The sequence below is a fragment of the Larimichthys crocea genome, chromosome II (genome assembly GCF_000972845.2).
Source record: "Larimichthys crocea isolate SSNF chromosome II, L_crocea_2.0, whole genome shotgun sequence".
NCBI classification, from domain to species: domain Eukaryota; kingdom Metazoa; phylum Chordata; class Actinopteri; family Sciaenidae; genus Larimichthys; species Larimichthys crocea.
The window spans coordinates 8160837-8179939 of record NC_040012.1 but is presented as its reverse complement, the minus strand read 5'-3'; the positions used below and the strand labels follow the sequence as shown (position 1 = coordinate 8179939).

The 19103-nt window shown below is 39.5% G+C and overlaps 2 protein-coding genes across 7 annotated transcripts in view; one reads left to right on the top strand and one right to left on the bottom strand.

Annotated features, from left to right (window-relative positions):
* The first annotated feature begins 2612 nt into the window (after nt 1-2612).
* Nucleotides 2613-7629, top strand: LOC104933682 (retinal homeobox protein Rx2). The gene is made up of 4 exons (XM_027291204.1): nt 2613-2731; nt 3230-3703; nt 6721-6977; nt 7061-7629. Exons 2-4 carry the CDS (start codon nt 3430-3432, stop codon nt 7496-7498), a joined length of 969 nt encoding a protein of 322 aa, XP_027147005.1. The 5' UTR covers nt 2613-2731; nt 3230-3429; the 3' UTR covers nt 7499-7629.
* Nucleotides 7630-12450: 4821 nt separating this feature from the next.
* Nucleotides 12451-19103, bottom strand: part of piezo2b (piezo-type mechanosensitive ion channel component 2b) — an 82663-nt gene continuing 76010 nt past the window's right edge. For all 6 annotated transcript variants that reach the window (XM_027290212.1, XM_027290217.1, XM_027290205.1 and 3 more), the window contains 8 exons: nt 18239-18386; nt 17587-17775; nt 17153-17245; nt 16803-16972; nt 15760-15882; nt 15571-15650; nt 14584-14785; nt 12451-14273 (listed from right to left, as the gene is read on the bottom strand). In XM_027290212.1, coding sequence (XP_027146013.1) covers nt 14021-14273; nt 14584-14785; nt 15571-15650; nt 15760-15882; nt 16803-16972; nt 17153-17245; nt 17587-17775; nt 18239-18386 — 1258 coding nt within the window. In that variant the 3' untranslated portion in view covers nt 12451-14020. The remainder of the gene's footprint in view (nt 14274-14583; nt 14786-15570; nt 15651-15759; nt 15883-16802; nt 16973-17152; nt 17246-17586; nt 17776-18238; nt 18387-19103) is intronic.

Genomic DNA, 19103 nt, shown 5'->3' with positions numbered 1-19103 from the left:
GTGTATATGACTGTACGTCATGTGACAGCTTTTCCTTCACATTTCAGCTGGAGCTGATCACATGACCGGCCTCTCAGCATTTTACCCTCCCTTTCCATCATCTCCCTGTCATCCCCCTGCTGCTCACCATCCCCCTTTCCCCCCTGTAAGCTGACACAGCGCCTTTAAACATTAGCCGCTTTCTTCCTAATAGGATCTCAGTGGCTTAAATTGTCATCTGATAAAACTAAGGAGCTTGATAGCTATGCTGCACCCTCTTAACCAATTTGTACTCAATTAGGATAATGGGGAAACAAGCAAAGAGGGACAGCTTTAATATATTAATGTGATAAAATGATTATCAATTTCCCTTGCCTACGACTTGGGTGGTATTAGGAGCATCTTGCAAGTGTCATAGAAATATTAGTCACGCATGAGGTGTGCCAAACAGTAAAGGTCAACAGAAATATTACATTTAATTGTTGGGTAAATCATTTCATAAACAGACCTGCTCTGTATGGAAAGTGTCATGAGATAACTGTAATTGTTATATAAATAAAACAAAAGCAAAATCAAGACTAAACTTTTTAGTCTGTTTTTTACTTGAACTATATTTATTTATTTGTCTTTTTATACATTTGAATGTGTTGAGTGTATTATTGTCATTTCCTTTTATTTTGTTTATTTATTTTAAGCTACCTCTGGTGTTTCTTCACTGCAAAATTATAAATTATAGCACTAGATGCAATACAAATAAAGTCTGATTGATTAATTGAAGCACGTGCCAACAATGCAATGCACCTTGATAATATATATTTATATCTTTCAACCCAACCATGTAATGCTTAACGGGATTTATTGACTGCATACTGTTGTATTTTTTAAATTTTACATAAAGTTTCTTGGCATCTTCTACATCTTCTTACTTACTTGCATCACAGTCCAATGACTTGTCTTATGGTATCGGCTTACTAAGGCAATTAATGCTTCTTTTCCCTTAGTGGAAGAATATTCTGAATTCCTGGTACAAGGATGACGTCAATTTGACGTAAAAGAAACCAACAGACAGCCAAACTACCAGGCATTTAAAAACAATATTAATACAATATTAAACATATGAGACTTTATGAATAAATGAATGAAGATGCTCTTTTGTTTTTGTGCATAAATTGAAAGTTGTTGATAACTTTCTAGGCACTACATGTGACTGCAGCGACTTACTTCACTGTCACAGGGATTCTTTAATTCAGCTTTCCAAAGTAATGAGCTCAGTATTCTGCTTTCTTGGAAAACTGCCTTATGATCCAAGAAAAGGTGGTCTGCCACTTAACCCACAGCCAATCTGTCCATAGAAAGCACTGGCAATGCAGACCAGTGTTGCCAGATGGCTTTAAACATGTTAGCATTTAAAACTGTTCAGCTGCTTAGACGGGTGTTAAGTTTCTGTGCATCTCCCCTGATTTGTAGGAGATGGACCCTCTGACGGTCCACTTCCTTCAAAGTAGTCTGCAACAACTTGTTTTAACTCATCATTTGTCTGAATATAGGAAGACCACGTCCTCCCAAAAAGATAGGGTTTTGTTAGATTTTTGTTTTTGCCATGCAAAGAACTAAATATAGTTTCAGATTGGTGGAGTGAGGTCAGAGGAAAGCTCTAGTGAAGTCTTTAGGCTCATTAAGGATGGGATTGATCTCTGCAACGCCTACTGGAGCTGCCACAGCTTTGGTTGTGCCAGCTGGCAAAAGGAGAAACTTGTAGGCTGCAGGATTAAATGTCCCTCAACCCAAATCTACTGTGAACCATCATAGGCAACAAGATTATTGGTCAGACGAGCCTAAACTGGACGCATGTTCATAATATGATCGGATGAAGATTGCAAAGGGGTGATTAAGACTGTGCTGAACATTGTTACTGTCCACTAATTGCTCATGTTTGAATTAATTAATTCGATGATTGAATTTACTTTGCTCTCTAGACCTATGCTTTATCTCACGCTTTGTTGAGCTCATTGGTCCTCACCTGAACTGTGCAACTTATTTATTTTGTACTTATTATAGCAACATTTCTTAAATAGGGAATATATATTATATATTTTCCCCCACAAAAGACTGTAATGTCAATCAAATCAAATTTGCTTTAATTCACTTTCTTTCTTTAATTTAATTTCATTATTAAAAGCCGTAATACTATTTAAAAAATAATAATTTTAAGTCTGTGGAGCCATTCGAGTGAAAGTCCATCTCTGTGTCTTTCCTCCCCTTACATTGTCTGTAATGAAGGGATTAACGAAAACTCTCAGTATGAGCCATTATCTTTCAGACAATAGATTTTTTGAAAGAAAGTTTTTTCGAGGCTTCATTAGCAATGGCCTCCCTCTGTGGTCTGAATGCAGGACACATTTGGAGCAATTACTTGACCAGAAAACAACTGTCAGTCATTCTTAAAGGGGAAGGATTCCAATTATTAAACCTCTTAAACCCCTTTTTGGTTTTTACCACCATCCACCCCCCTGTTTCAAACAAGCTTTGGTGTCTCATGTGGTTAAGGAGAGTTTTGTCAGGAGAGAAAGACATTACATGTGCTTGCTGCACAGGACTCCAGCAGCTCCTTTGCTCACTTGTGTGCAGGAGATTTCAAGGACTTAACTGGGAGTAACAAGCACCTACGGTTGATATAGTCAGTGTCATTCGCCTTCTTACGGACTACAGAGGCACCACGTGCATGTAGCCTGTGGTAGGAAATCAAAGACAGGTAAGATTCTTCACTGATGTAGATTGTTTCCATGATGCTCGTTTATTTAATGAAATTAAAATGAAATGTTAAAGTTATTTTTAAATTAAATTAGCTGCGCTGACATGTAAAAACTTTAGAAATTATAGTGAATAAGTGTTTTGGGACAGATAAACTCAACATATCTGGATGGTGCAGAGCAAACTGATTGACAGATTGATTCATTGATTAACTTTTGATTTCTTCATACCTTTATGTTTTTTCTTTACCTTATTTTATTTGACTGCATGTCATGCATTTAGTCAACAACACACAACTGTTTAGGTTTGTGATTACCCACCGTGATATAATATCTATAACATAGAAGCTTGGTTAATTTCGTTGTGGTAAATATTCACAATCAATTTTTTAAGTGATTTCTTTTAATAATCAAAGAAAATCTGCAGATATCACAATGACAATTTGTTCATCAGCTGTTAAACTTCATATTAAATGCACTGCTTTTTTTATCCTTTCCAGACAAAGATGTGAGTTTGTTCTGCTTTTGTGGAAACGATCCATTCAACTTCACTGAAGCGACCCTTGGATACGGCCCTCACGCATCACTTACAGTAAATCTCATCCACGTGTCCATCCACGCATGTGAAGCACAACAACAGCTCTGCACAACAACTCTGCTTCATTTCGGGAAGAACAGATAAAGAGTCTCCGAGGCTCGGATGCATTTGTCAATGGATACTCTGGGAATAGTGGACGATGGTTGTCTGGACAACTATGACATGGCAAAAGGTGCGGGGTCAAGCGCTGGAGGTAGAGTCCACAGTATTGACGTCATACTGGGATTCACTAAAGACCAGGACCCTTTACTCCATTCGGTAGGAAATGATGACAGCCAAAAAACAAACATAGAAAACCCACAGAAGCAGATCCCGTCTGACCCCTATGGGCACCTTCCAGAGCTGGGTGACAGCTCCCAACACTCTTCCTACCATGGTGAGTCTCTTCAGAAAAGAAAACTCTCTCATACATTTCTTCAGCATCATAATGAGTTCAGAGGATTTTGTCTTTAACTGTGCAACAAGTAGCATTAGAGCTGGAATTAGAGTCTAGTATGTCCGGTTTACAACGTAGTACTCCCACACAGTTTTCCACTTCACCTTTTAGCACCCACGCATCGTGATGAGTTATTTGGTTGTTTGAAATTGCAGTGATGTGTTAATATAACTTGTACTCGAGCCCCCAATTTGACAAATGAGCAATAACAGTGAGAGTTAAGGTGAGCATGGTGACAGTACTACATCTAAGCGCTTCTTTCTTGGTTACTTACTTACTTGCTGGACAACAACAGAAAGCCAAAGAAAATATGAATTCATAACACTTCCCTTCATTCATCTTTCAGGTTGGTTAAGCTCAGTAAAAATCTTTTTTTTCTTTTTATTGTACATCAAACAGAAATATATTAAATGTCTTGTACACAAATGTCCCTGTTACACTTATTTACACTGTTACACACAATGTAGCTATGAATATGAATGACAGTTGTACTCCATTCAGGTGCTTTAACGCTGTGATCCTGGTACTGATTTGACATCTAAATAGAAGAGAGCAATGGTTAATGTAATTAGTTACATTAACCACTGTACGCCTGTGCTCTTCTTACTATCAGAAAAGTCCATTCAGCTATGTTGTTATTTTTGTTGATGGTGAGCACATTTAAAATAGTGTTCTGTGGAGCCACCAGTTGAGCTGGTTGAAAATAAGAAGCCAGTAAAATTATCCTGTTGTCAATTTAATAAGGGATATTAGGGTTGATACATTCTTATATATCGATATACAAGTCATGTGGCCTGTGGTTACTCGGTCCTGTTGACATATGAAAATTACAGATTTTAAACAACCAAGAGACACAATAATTATTTGCCAGTGGGTTTTTATGACAGAGCCGATGTTGGAGCACGAATGGATGGACAGGAGAAGTTGATTACTGTATACTTGGCAGGTTTATTTGGATAATTTGATACTTTTTTCTGTTGCGAAATGATTATTGCCTTCCACTGTAAACAAACTCAAACTGTCCACAGCCTCCATTCTCTGTGGAGACACATTAAAACTAAAGTACAAGACTTCTAGGACCCACAGAGTAAATTGTGATATCTGCTTGATTTGCAGATGATACACCTCTATTATGCTTAATGTCTCTAACCTGTCCAGATATAGTTAAACGCCAAAGAAAGTTCCTGACAAACCATGAAACTTTCCCTGTGTGTCTAGATCCAGATTGATCTAGATTAAGAGTTTCATGTTTCGTCTGGAGTTCATCACAGCGTAGATGGGATAGTGCTGAAACACTAAAAGAAAAAAGTCATCCCCCTCATTCTTTATTCAAATCAAAGATTTCACAAACACAAAGCTCTCGCTGCTCTGCATCATTATTCCAAACCAATGATCTGTCGGCTATATTGCCTTCAACGATTTGGTAAGATTAACAAGCTTTGGTGCATCACACACACACACAGCTCACTTGCTCTACTGTACATACATGTAATCTGGACTATGACTGTTTGCTCGTCTTGTGCAGAAGCCGACTAAGGTCTCCTGTTATTAGAGGGAGGCGGGGACTCCCAGGTTTTAAGTGTTAGCATCTGTTACTGTGGGATTACTGCAAGGGAAGAATTCAGCAAAAGATGTGATGTCATTTGGACTTGGCACCCCCCTGGTGTTTACAAGCCGTCCACTGGATAAAGGGCACTGGTCATTAAGCTGTTTTATCATGAGCAGAAAGGTTAAGATTTCACTTTTTTAAACAGGTTGTTCATAAAATGTATTTTAAAATGATCAACAATCACACATACGTAAAAACGTTTTCCTCCAGTAACATCTTATTGTCTTAAAACTAGATAAAGACATCGTATCAAAGAAATGGGAAGTCAGGAATATTCAGAATACTCATTTATTTATTGTTGTGTGTATTGTTGGTCTCCACAATGTAAAAATAAAAACAGTTTTTACAGTAAAAAAAACTTGTAGCTAGTATTTTACTGTGATAAATACTGTCTAACCTTTTCTAATATTAGAGTAAAAAGATATTAGTACTGTTGATTTTATGTATATGTTGCCTTTTTTTCCCAATATTTTAAAATGTTTGCATATTTTAAGATGAAAAACTGCCAAACAATGACAGTAAAAGAATGTGCCATTAAATATCACAGTGTATAATTAACAGTCTCTAATATAAAAACACAACTTTATTCTGCATGGATTATCTTAAAATGTCGTTTAAATAAAAGGTTTTTAAGTATGACTGTGTTTTACTGTATACAGGAAAACTTCATAGCATATTTTACAGTCTTTTACTGTCACGATTTGGCAGTTTTTCACCGTAAAAATCCACATTTTTTATATTACAGAATGAATGAAATAAGAGATCAAACACACACAGTCCAGGTTCATACAGTAAAATAGTTTGGAAAGCAGACGTTCTATCAGAGCTGCCTAAAAAAAATCTTAGAAGCTAAAAGTTTCTCGTCAAATGTCCCACAAGATTTGCTGCTCTAATCATTACATTATTAAAGAAAACACCCACATACTCAAAACAACACACAATTAAGAAATCACCTATAAAGTTTGCTTAGCTCGACATAATTTCATAGGCCAATATAGCCTACAGGGACGGGTAGAGGTGGGGTGAATGTTTGGTTTGGGTGGATGATTTATGTGTACATGCAGAATCAGATGACGACAGAGCTGATTAATGGATCACTACCCACAGACACACTCACCACACAAACATGACTAAGGTCGGCACTCTTCTACTTGGAAGAATGACAACCAAGTTGTCTTTCGAAAACCTTTGAGGGATGAACTCGCAAAAAATTCACTGACATGCTATTCTTGGCTGAGAAAAATAAAGCCACCGTCTTGATATGAGTTGCACACAAGTTTAAGATGCTACTTTAATTCTGATTATTTATGTTAATGGGTGTACATTTTCTTGTGTTCTGTCAATTTAGATTCTGACCTTTTCTCCGGTGACAAGTGTGATGATGAAATGAGCGACCTGCAAAAAGAACTAGACGTTGCTGAAGGGTCTCCAGAGACCGTTAAAGAGGAAGAACATGGTAAGAAGAAGCACAGAAGAAACCGGACCACCTTCACTACCTATCAGCTTCACGAGCTGGAGCGAGCCTTCGAGAAGTCCCACTACCCGGACGTCTACAGCCGTGAGGAGTTGGCAATGAAGGTTAACTTGCCTGAGGTTCGAGTTCAGGTAACAGAAAGTTTCTGTCTTCTGCAAGAACCTTGTGGAAGTATCAGCGCCATCATTTCTCATCTATATTTCTCTATGTGCAGGTCTGGTTCCAGAACCGGAGGGCCAAGTGGAGACGGCAGGAGAAGATGGACACCAGCACCATGAAGCTCCACGATTCTCCCATGCTATCCTTCAATCGTCCCCCAATGCCTCCAAGCATGGGGACGGTGACCAACCCAATGCCCTTAGATCCCTGGCTGACTTCACCCATCTCCAGTGCCACGTCCATGCATACCATCCCAGGGTTCATGGGTTCACCGCAGGGCCTGCAGCCTGCTTATCCGAGCCACAGCTTCCTCAACACCCCACCAGGCATGGTCCAAGGTATGCAGCCAATGGGCCCTCCTCCTTATCAGTGCGCACCCAGCTTCAACGATAAATACCCTATGGAGGATGACAGGAGTTCAAGCATCGCAGCACTCAGGATGAAGGCCAAAGAGCACATTCAGTCGATGGATAAAACCTGGCAGCACATGTGATCTGACGAGACAGATTTTTGAACTGCATCCCATGAATGTTTACAAACTGCTTTGTTTCATGTACCCGTGAAGAGCGTATATGACACCAAAGGAGTCAGATATTTTTTCACTGACATACAGTAAATGGACTGTACTTACATAGCGCCTTTCTAGTCTTCCGACCACTCAAAGCGCTTTACAGTACGCATCTCATTCATACACTGATGGCATTGGCTGCCATGCAAGGTGCCAATTGCTCATCAGTTTGAGGCGCTAACCATTTATACACATTCACACACCGATGGCGCAATTTGGGGTTCAGTATCTTACCCAAGGACACTTCGACATGCAGACTGGAGGGGATCAAACCGCCGATCTTCTGATTAGTGGACGACCCGCTCTACCTCCAAGCCATATAAGCAACTCTGAAAATGAACTTCTTGTGAATGTTTTTTTTTTAAATTCACTTTAAAAATGTAATTTTGAATTTACTTTTTAGTCTCAAACCTCTCTTGGTGGGCTCATTTATTTTGGTTTTGTTTAGGTTTGACACTTCACGTCAACATGAATTTTGTATGTTTCTGGTAAATTTACTGCAAAATAGTATACAAGAAGCTAAGTAGAGCCCTGTGGTCAGGCGTAGCCACTTTTTTTGTATTTGGACTTGTTGATGAGAAATTTCAACAAATTTATGCAAGATTGGTGTCTTTATTTTTGTGGAAATTAGATATTTTTAAAAAGAAAATGTTCTGACCCTAACTCTGTCGACATGTACTTGGCGTATAAAATTCTCCTGCTCTTCACTTTGAGGGCTTTTGCTCCAGTTTTAGTCTATAAAGTAAGTTTTTCTCATTGTATGCATGTTTGGGTTCAGTTTTCTCTTTCTTAATTTTTTCTGGAAAGTCTAAATGCTGTCCAACTTTTTCTAGTATATTTGAAGTTGTTTTTAAAGTGGGCACACATGAGTATTTCAAAAAAACACTTCCCCCACTCTGTGTTTTTTTATTATTATTTTTTATTTAAATCATCAAACTGGCCTTTTGGAGAGCATTGAGTCCTGATGGGGGGAGCTTATCGGAAGTCAACGAGTGTAATCTGGTTCAGAGGCTAATTTAAACAGACAAGCATTCCTCTTAACACCTAATTACTGCTTTTAAAGCGATTAACCCGGGATTCTCAGCCATAGACCGAATGCCCTCAGATGCCCCCGAAAAAACCTTTTCAAGACCTGATTAACTTCTCCCCTCAAACCTTTTTTAAATTTTTTTATTATGCACTATCGTAATCTTCATCCTTATTGGTAAAGGATGCAGCTCATTGCATTGTTGAGGTGGATTTAAAGTGAAAAAAGTGAACGGGTGCTGGCAGCCTCTTTTACCTCTTGAAAGTTTTGATATAACTGTTGGACCACAACGAGACGTCGCACTGACATTTGTCAGAGACGGCAAAGGTCATGGTGATTTCGCTGGTGTGTTTTATACTGTATGTGTGTATTTGGTGTGTGTGCTGGGTTAGAGTCAAGGGAACAGGAAGTATTTTACCCATGATTTCAAATATCTCTATCTGTCATTGAGGGAAAATAAAGTATAAAGAAGCGTTATCATTTACATGACATCGAAACATTGTGTATCTATCATGGCCTTTAGAAATGGCAGCATCCACACTGTCAGTTTTATAGGTTTTGTTGTTTATTTTGTGATGAATCACTGTTGACAACAGTGAACAAAGAAGCCAAAGAAATAAAAAAAGAAAATTTCTTATCACTAGTAGACACATTCATGAATATGTAAGGATGTTTATTATTTTGAAATATTGTTTTCATCAATATTATAAACTATTTTCTAGTCCTTTCAAGTTTTTAAACTTTTATTTTCCATGTGAAAAAAACAGAATAAAGTCACAGTAGCACCACTGTAGAAGCATTTTGATTGTGGATCTTGTTTTTCTTTCTGCACATGCATTAGTGACTTAGTGCCGTTAATGAGCGCTGGTGTACAATAGGCCATGTAAGCTGTGACAGACGAGCTGGCCCGATGGAGGCCTGTTGTGTTCGTCCAGGCCTGTGGACCTTTGCCAGGCCGTTAGACAGATGAAGCTCCACTCCATCAGGCCCAACCGGGGGTGTCAGGAGGCCCCGCCTGCTAGGCTGCAGAGGCCACAAGGGCTCAAGCTCTAATTGCCCTCCAATAGCTTGTGTGGCTTTGCTGCTCCAATTTATTTCTGGATGGAGGTTTGTGTAGAGGTCTGTTTTGCGACTATGTATTAGCAGACAAACAACAAACTCAAAAACATCACGATCAACTTCTTTTTTAACGTTGACATCAATCAGATGTTTAACAGCTTCCATCTATAGTTAAATGCATTTGGAGGTTGGGGTAGAAAAGTTATGTCTATGAGTGCTTTGGTATCTTGCAAAGGAAAAACAGTGGCACCAAAGGAGCATGGAGAGAGCCAAGAAAGAGTATTAGTGTTACGGTTTAGTTAAAAATAGAGGAGCCAAATGCAGATGGGTGGGTAAGGTAAACAAAAGGGTAACGTTAAAGACTGAAGGAACAGGTTGGCAGACTCAAAATAACAAAAGGTGGCTATGCAAAAGACGAACAAAGCCCAAACATTCAAGATAAACCAACAGAAATCTGAGCAAACAAAAAACCACGACTGAGCAGAAGACTGAGGAACAGAACGCAGAACACAGTGTCAAGGAAACACAAGGGCTAAATACACGAGACAGGACAATTAGACACAGGTGAAACTGGAACTGAATCAAAACTGGCAAGAAAACACAACAAATGCAGGAAGTAAAGACACACAGGACATGGAGAGGAAACACAAAACAAACTCAAGACCATGACAAAAAGTTACAATACATACTATAGCACAGACTATTATTAAATGTTATGGGAGGTCGACGTTTACTGAAAAGTCTGAAAGTATTAAAGAGTGATCAGTGATAGATCGATGAGGAGGTTAAATCCTGGACCAGTGATCTTTTAGAATTCACCATTTAAAGTAGCAACAATGTAAATATCGCCCCATGTTATTGTGTTTAATGAACAGCTTAAGATGTGTTGATGGGGAAACTTGCTTCCTGTCTAGCTCTTTTTGGCCTTGGTAAGCTTAAGACTTGTCTTTGGGCCTTGGAAATTAGAGACAAGAGGACTCTCGGTTTAGTTGATAACTGATGTCAAGGTTCACCAATTAATATGTAAGCACTGGAAATAACTGCTTGAGACAGGAAATAATGTAGCAAATAGCTTTTTCTCTCACTGCCGATGTTGATGTGTTTCCCTTTAGTTTTGCAGGCAGGCTAATCGGTGAATGCTTGTATCACTGACATGCATGAGTTTGAAATCAGGATGTAGATCAAACGACTGCTGCGTTTAGTGACAACTCAGAAAAAATCTAATGTAGCAACATCCAGAATTTGCTTGAGATTCACACAGAACTAGAAATTAATTACACACATTATTATTTTATTTTGCTTGGCCAAGCGTGACCTCCGCTGGGGCACGGGCTCTAGTTAACAGGCTGACTAGCGAGACGTGGTCCATGGTGGAAATAATAAGGGAAAGGAGCGGAATTAATTGGGTTTGATTAAGAACACTTTTCAAAGGGGACACCATTTTCCCCCTCTTGACATAATTGGGGATCACTCAGAGTGTGTGTGTGTGTGTGTGTGTGTGGGGGGGGGGTTTGATGGCTGGCGCCAGTTGCTCGTCTTTGCCCCGGCGTTCACTTTGAGAAAAAGGACGTGTCACTCAAACGGCACTCCCTCCTCTGTATGTGTGCACTGCATGCAACAGCAAACGCTAATGGCTTAATTTTACATTCACTGCATTGACTAACATTCACTCCTCGTAACTCACCTTAACCTTAAGCGACTAATAAATGCCTAATCAACCCTAACAGAGACCTTTAGGAGCCAAAGTAACCTGTTGTGTTTTAATGGCATCTGTAATTTTCTTGTATCTGGACATATAAAAGAAAATTACAGATGCCATCGTGGCACGGTCATACATTTATAGACGCTTTGACAGTTTGAGAAATCATCCCAAAGTTAGAAATTACGAACAGCGGCTGCAGATGTCTGCGCCAAAATGGCCCCTGACAGACATGTAATGACTGTGTAGCTTCCTAAGACTTATTTATCTTTGATGAGGCTAATGCTCTCTCCCTGTTAAGTGATGTTAAATGCACACACATTCATGCCACTGTTACGATACACACACACACATCCTGGATGGCTGCGATGAATCTGTGCGTTAGGAAGATAAAACTGGACATAAAAGTTTCCACTGGTGAAAATAAAAATGTTTGTGAATTATTAACCTAAAATATGTGTAAAGTCACGTGTGCACACTTCATTAGATCAGGCAGTGTGTGAGCTGACACTGTGCAGCAGTTCAACTCTTTATAATAGTTTATAACTGTATAAAGATCAAACAGAGCTGAGGCTATTTCCTTTATGTCTGACTACTGGCCCTGTTGTTGACTGCCCCACAGGAAACCTGACCCTCCTTCAACATATGGATCCACAGAGTGGGAACTTAAGGAGCAAAAACACAAACACAAAGGTTTAAAAAGTACCAATTCATAAAGACAGAGTCCTGTCAGTGCTGTCTTCAATATTCTGTTAAAGTTATTAGAAATCAAAGAATATCCAGTTTTAATTTTTCATCTTTCTGCCTGTTTTCTGTAACTTTGTCTTTGTTGTGTTTCTTGATTTTAACTTGTCTGTTGAGACCTCTGGGCATCGGGCCTTTACTTTGTGCAACTGCCTGTTTTTTCTTCATCTTTTTGTATTGTGGTGTGACTGTACTTTATGTTCCAAAGAGGCCAATAAAAAATATGTTAAAAAGTTCAGTTTGATTAGTGGTGGAGGTCTCAGGTCTCAATCTCCTGTTGAAACACAGATTCTCCACCTGCACACTCACTGTCATTTTCCACAGACAAACAGCAGCTGAATACAAAACTCGACACCACCTCCAGATGTTTTATTTGCAGATGTCTGGACCTCCATCATACCACATCGCCTTGACATACAGGTGCAGTTTCACATTTCATTCCACCCTGACCTGTCCCCTTAAACTTGTATGTACATGTAATGAAAATTAGTCATGACAATAATGAAGTTTTTCTATCATGCTACAATGTCCTCTAATGCATAGTTTGGACCAAAGGACTTTGTGTTTCAGCCCTTCATGTGTGGATGATGTTTTTTTTTTTGTTTTTTTTGTGCCTGCTTGTTTCTTCCTTGATGACCGTATGCACAGCTGTGGCCGTCGATGCGTTTATGTTAAAAACAGCGAGAGGTTCACAAGTGATGTGCAAGAGTCGACCATCTAATGCACGTTACCCTGATTCAGAAACAGCCCTCTGCTGGTCTCGACTCTAGCCAACCTGTAGATGATTCAGAAAATGGATGATTGGCAATTTATCTCATTCTCTGAGAGGAAAACAGTCCACAGCGATACAATTGCTTTCTTAATACAGCCTTCACTGTGCAGTAAACATACCCGGTATCAGTCCACCTGAACAATATCCACGTTAAGTTTCATGCCGTTTAAATAGTTTTCATCTTTTCTACAATCTCATTTAGATCCATCAAAGCCTACATATTGTAACATACAACTCCTACGATGATATCTGTGAGAACAGCTCTTCCTGAGAAAGATATGTCGTTGATAAGAGTTCTTCTCATACAAACAAAATAAGGCAAATATTGTTTGATTATGTTTTCTCCCACGTGGCCTCTGATGTTTAAAAAAAGAAAAAGAAAAGAAAAAAGATGGTCTTAATTTCTCTTTGTGACGACCGGCCCTTTTTTCCCCTCCTCTCGGTCCACGTTCTTCGAAAAACTTGAAGGAACGAGAGCTCGATATTGCACAGTCCCACAGTCAAAGCGTTCCAGTTGGAGAAGATACGAGATTGTGCTCATGTGGATGCCGTTGTGCACTTTGTTTGGTGTCGATGGGAAGCCCTTAAATAATGAAGTTGCATTCAGTTCGAGCGTCTCTTACCGTGCCTACCGTGCGATTGTGTGAAAATGTTAGAGGCAGGCAATGAGGCTTACGGGCATTGTGTTTAAAAACCTACCTTTATATCAGGGATAGCACTTTTTATAACTTAGGAAAATTGTGCTAAAGGACTTCTCCGTCTCCAACTGAACACCAGTCTGCTTATTTTATCCACTGGATGCCAAACTGAGCCAGCTTTCGCGAGATAAATACAGCACCTGCAAATTTGTCCTTGGTTGTTAATAATATGACGGCAATTGATGTTTTTTTTCCATCAGTAAATAGTAGAAAATACCAGTTTATAACTCAAACAAGTGTTCTAGTGTGGAGCAAACACTATTACTGCCATCAGAGCTCAGTTGAAGAGGACAGCGTTGGTCCTCAGCTGCTTTGAGCTCCTTCAGCAGGTGAACAGGCTGAAATAGCTGCTCACCAACAGAGCGACCACCCAGTTTCTCTGAATGAGCGGCTCCTGTTCCGAAAAGCTCCGGCTCGCCTTCATTGGTTAACGTCTCCTTGCTGAGTTTCACTGAGTTTTCTCTCTGGTCCACTTGATCATAGTCTCTGGAGAGCGGTAGAGGAAGATGAGTTTGGAGTACATGTCCTCCTCCAGGTCGAGCTCGCCCGTCTCTCGGACCAGGAAGATGTCTGTGCACAGCTTGAGGATGCGGTCCACGTTTGGCAGCTCCTCGAACATGATGGTGTGAGAAATGCCGCTGAAAAACTCACGCACGAACTTGCCGATGACCAAAACCACAGAGGCGTACAAGCCCATGATCCTACACAGGACAGAGAGATGGGAAATTAGACAACGCCCTGCAGGCATCACTGGGAAGAGTTACAGGAAATCCCCACAATGCAGATCACCTTACTTTATATACAGACCTCTGATTTTTTGCACAAAGTTTGAGACTCATGTCTTAAGGACCAAGCACTGAACCTTGGGTGACACAGCCTTCTCCATAGCTGCCCCCTCCCTGGGTCAGTGTGGCAAGGACCTGACTTGCTCACTGGTTGTGCAGCTTTGAATAAAAGCATCAGATAAAAACGACATTTCCTGAATGTACACACAAACATTTCACCACATACCCATATCCAGCCAGAAAGCCCAAACTGGGCGGGCTGACTTGGTCGCTGAACACGTAAAGCTCCAGTCCACCTTCAACCTTGTATTTTTCCCTCTTTGGTATCGGGCCGGGCTCCGTCTGGTTCACGCTCCACCATTCATGGATCTCATCCGAGGTGTTATCCACTTGCCTCAATTCCAACGTTATGTCCAACATCTTTTCATCTGCCAAGATGAAGAATGAAATTATGTAATTTCATCAGAATAAAACAGGTAGAAATCAAAATAATGTCAGACTTTATAAAAGCTGTATCTCCCATCACCGGGAACAAAACACTGACAGAAAATTTACGTCACGAAACTTGAGAAGAATATAATTAAACATAAAAAAGCACTTTGAGGAAAAATTATTATTTATTATTATTATTTAAGATGTTATTAAGAAATATTATATATTTGTCACGATCTGCATTTACCAGTTCAATTGTTCTTTGCAAAACTCTCCCGCATTCACCATAAAGTAGATCAAGAACTGTAACCAACTGTCTGTGTGTTGCATCTGGGTCCACCTCCGATCTGTGTGGTGAGCGTGTGGAGATCTGGGGTTCAAATAGTGGCTGAGTTGATTGGAATCAGGTGTGTGTGCAGGTAAATAGCAGGTGTGTGTGTGTGATTGTCCTGATTGCAGTGAAGCAGGGACAATGAATAAACTGAACTGAGAAATGCAGATTGTGGCATTATTATATTATAATAATGTATCCATTTAGAAAATAAACACTTATTTCTTTAAACCACTATATGTAGACTTTTCAGATTGCTTAAAGGAGTTGAAATTTTAAAACAGTTGCTTTAAAAATATGGACAACTCAATGCTTTAGATTCCTACAAGCGATTTAAGAAGGGTGCATTTTATTAAGAAGTGGAAGACGCTCCTAAGTTTCCTTTACTGTCAATGAATCAAGTGATAAGCAAAAAGTCAGTCTCGTCTGTGCTGTGATAAAAATGTTCACCGTCAAAAAGCTGCGGAACAGGCTTGGCCTCAGAGTCGCTGGGGGCTCGAATGTAACGAGGGAAGATGTCGCGTAGGACCCTGCGGAGGAAGAGAGTCTGTTACTGCAGCAAAACACAGTTTGTGTTTGTGTCCTCAGTATGACAGAGCAAACGGTGCTAACAAGAAAGTAAGCCGCAGATATACTCACACTTGACGCGAGTTGCTTCCTGTCCCCTCTATCAGCTTTATGAGCTCCTTTTTTGTTTCTTTGTCAAGATGTGTCACTCGTTTTCCAGATACTGTTTCTGCCTTGGCACCAAGACTTAGATTTCTAAGATCACATCAAAAACAGACAGAAAAGAACTTACAGGAATGAGATCAGGAAGAGTAATAATACATTGCTAAGGGCAAACAGAAAGCTTTTGTCAAGCTTTGGGAACATAAATATCATTAAAGATGGAAATGTAGGCTTTACCTGAACAGAAATTATAAATAACATAGGGAAATGTTTCATTTTATTTGTGTTATTAGTTAGTTAGTTAGTTAGTTGTGTTATATCCTATATTGGTCCAAGTTGAGCGTGTTTGCGCGCGTGTGTCCATATTTTTAGTCTCAAACTGTTGTATTGTTACTGTTATGTTTTCTTCATGGCGTGCTATAACATGAGAAAATGGCAAACAGTGTAAAAACAAACAAACTAGGAGAGCAGTGGTCTCCTTGGGTACCCTAATGCAGGCATTATTGCCCCCTGCTGGCCAGAAAACATACTGTATTTTCTTTAAAAGCTCACGTTATATAATAATACGATGAAACCCTTAAATTTGCACAGATTAACAAAATATTAAAGTCTGAGAAAACCAGAGACAAAAGACAAAAAAACATTTATTGCACTACAATTTCAGTGTGCACATTTCCTTTTTTCTTCCTTCTTCACAGCAAAGAAAACCACTGAAACAACTGAAATTATCTAGATGTACGTACATATTATTATTAATGATGTATTTCTTTTAGTTTTGTATGTGTTATTAAAAAATGTTTTAATGTTTGTAATCCCCATAATCCAAATGTTTGGCACGACACGGTAACAAAAGATAAGAATGACGACAAGGTTCAAATAGTTTTATGATTATATATATTACATAGTACATTGAGCAGGAGACGTAAATGTTTCCCTTTTTTGGTGTAGCTTGTGATAATTCACCACCATCACTAATAATGAACACTATTTGATAACGCTTTGTCGTTGCATACCTTTGCACAGCCCAGCTCACAGTGATGAGGAATTCCTCATCAGAGCCCAACATGTTTATCAGGCTCTTTCTGCTGGGTGGACTGATGGTCCACAGAGAGTTGGAGTTTCCTTTCAGCCTTGCGATGTACAGGTCCTCAGACATGTAGCCCTCCAGCCACTGTAGGGCTTCCTAACCATGGGATGAAAAAACACTTATTAGGACCAGAACATAACAGAGATGAGAGAGGTTGGACTCGAAACCAGGCCACTGTGGTCAGGACTCGGTACGTGGATACATGGAGGGGGTGGGGGTGCTTGAATTAAAAAAACATTATAAACACATCTGACATATTGTATTTCTTGTACTTACATCACGATTATTATATCTCTTCATAAATTTTGTATATTCGTCTTGGGTGACATTTTGCAGTTGATTTTGCTGAGCGCTCATGGTGAAGATCGGCTGTGAGAGAGAACGTTTTTATTTGATATTAGAGAAAAGTCTTGTTAAAGTTGAAAACACTTGTACTTGTACTGAATCTATCCCAGATAAACAATGAAACATGAAATCCTGCAGCCAAAATAATGACTACAGAAAATATGATAAAAATCCTTCGGCTTGTGAACCGGCTCTCTCCTGCCACAAAATGCCACTTCAAGATGTTCAAATGAACATTTGGCTTTACCTTAGAATGAATCACAGATTTATTTACCTCACTGAGATTGAGTCTGAGCAGAGCGTCTCTTTAGTCTCTCTCATTTCTGTTTGTCAAACTGATCTGATAAAAGTAACTGTGTCCACACCTGGAAGCCAGCGAGCGTGATTTCAAACGAAACATCCAGCGGTGGGTTGACGACTCCAGCTACCGACTTAACGAGGGACATGAAGAGCAGCGGGAACCAGACGATACAGATCAGCAGCATTACAATCATGCCTCCCATCCCGTACTTCACCACCTTCTTCTTCTTCTGGCCTCTCGGTTGGGGATACCTCTGCAGAATAAAACACAGATGTTGTTTTCACATTACAGTGCAGTTTTTTCGTCGTCCATCTTTCCTCCAGTGGATCTGATGCAGCGGTAATGGCTGCATGTTTTCTACGCCTGGACTCGGGGAGGTTGTAAAAGTAAAGATGGAACAAAAACTTTCAGGACAGGAGGTACTTGCAGACTGACCCGTGATAGACTTGTCAGAGTGCAGTATTTACTATAGTGAGACAGGATATATTTTTAGTGCACTTTTGGGAAATATTGGGCACCACTGACACAATATATCCTTGTTATCGAATATACACTTCATTGCAGAAAGCAAAAGTCCAGATCAGAGTTTAATCTTCAAATAAAATCGATTTCAACAAATCACAAAAGTAAATTTCAGCTTGAATTCCAACATGACAGACTTTGGCTCTGAAATTGATTTATCGGACACACCGGACCAATGGTACAATGATAAACACCTTTTCAGACTCTCTCCAGCATTTGAGGATAAAGATGTGAGCGTAGATGTCCTCCACACAGATCCAGCTGGACAGAGACAGCGAGGTATCGGTCCAAACCCAGTCCATCACGGCTCGCAGCTCCGTCAGGAACGGCACCAGGCGGAAACTAAAAACAACAGAGTGTTATTTACTCTGGCAAAAGATGAGGCTGAAATACAATCAGTATCTTAATTCTCAATTCAGTGCTCAAGAATTTGTTATTTTTGTCCAAGAGGAATGCAGACATAAAAGGCTATGACTTTTGTTTTGACATAATGATTTCATTTTGTGGGTTAGTGAGCACTTATTCTGCATGTTTCTGTTTTTGTTTTGTCTTTTCTACTTGGAGACCAAAAGGGAGGTAAAAAAAAAAATTAAAAGAGTTATATGACTGAGCTACAGTGACAATTTTTGGCAACCACTATGAATTGTTACTTACTATAAATATCACTTAACAGCCCTTATACTGTTTAATCTTGCATAAACCAGCACAAACAGTCCTGAGAAGCACAAAGCTGCTTAAAAACAGTAGAAAACACGATGATCTGTGGTGTTCATAAAGCCTTTGTACTTTAACAAGAACCAAATAATTTAAAAAAAGAAGATTGAATTAATAATGAGCATTACAAAGACATGAAATGACTAGGGTTGCAACCAAGCTGCAACCTTTGCGGCTGTAAGTTGAGCTCATGCAGAAGTGTCGAAAAACTGCAGTTCCTCAAACGTCCACTTGAGGCTGGCTACAGAACGAGTCAGTCTCCATAAGCCCCCATGGTAAAATGTTCAACTTCACAGCAGAAACAAACATGTTTACAGCCTCTTTATACTGTCATCATTATAAATC

What these genes read in the sequence shown, in the direction of transcription:
- LOC104933682 (XM_027291204.1), top strand. Translation starts at nt 3,430, where the DNA reads ATGCATTTGTCAATGGATACTCTGGGAATAGTGGACGATGGTTGTCTG. An exon ending in CCAACACTCTTCCTACCATG is followed by an intron (nt 3,704 to 6,720) that starts GTGAGTCTCTTC and finishes CTGTCAATTTAG; the next exon opens with ATTCTGACCTTTTCTCCGGT. An exon ending in TGCCTGAGGTTCGAGTTCAG is followed by an intron (nt 6,978 to 7,060) that starts GTAACAGAAAGT and finishes CTCTATGTGCAG; the next exon opens with GTCTGGTTCCAGAACCGGAG.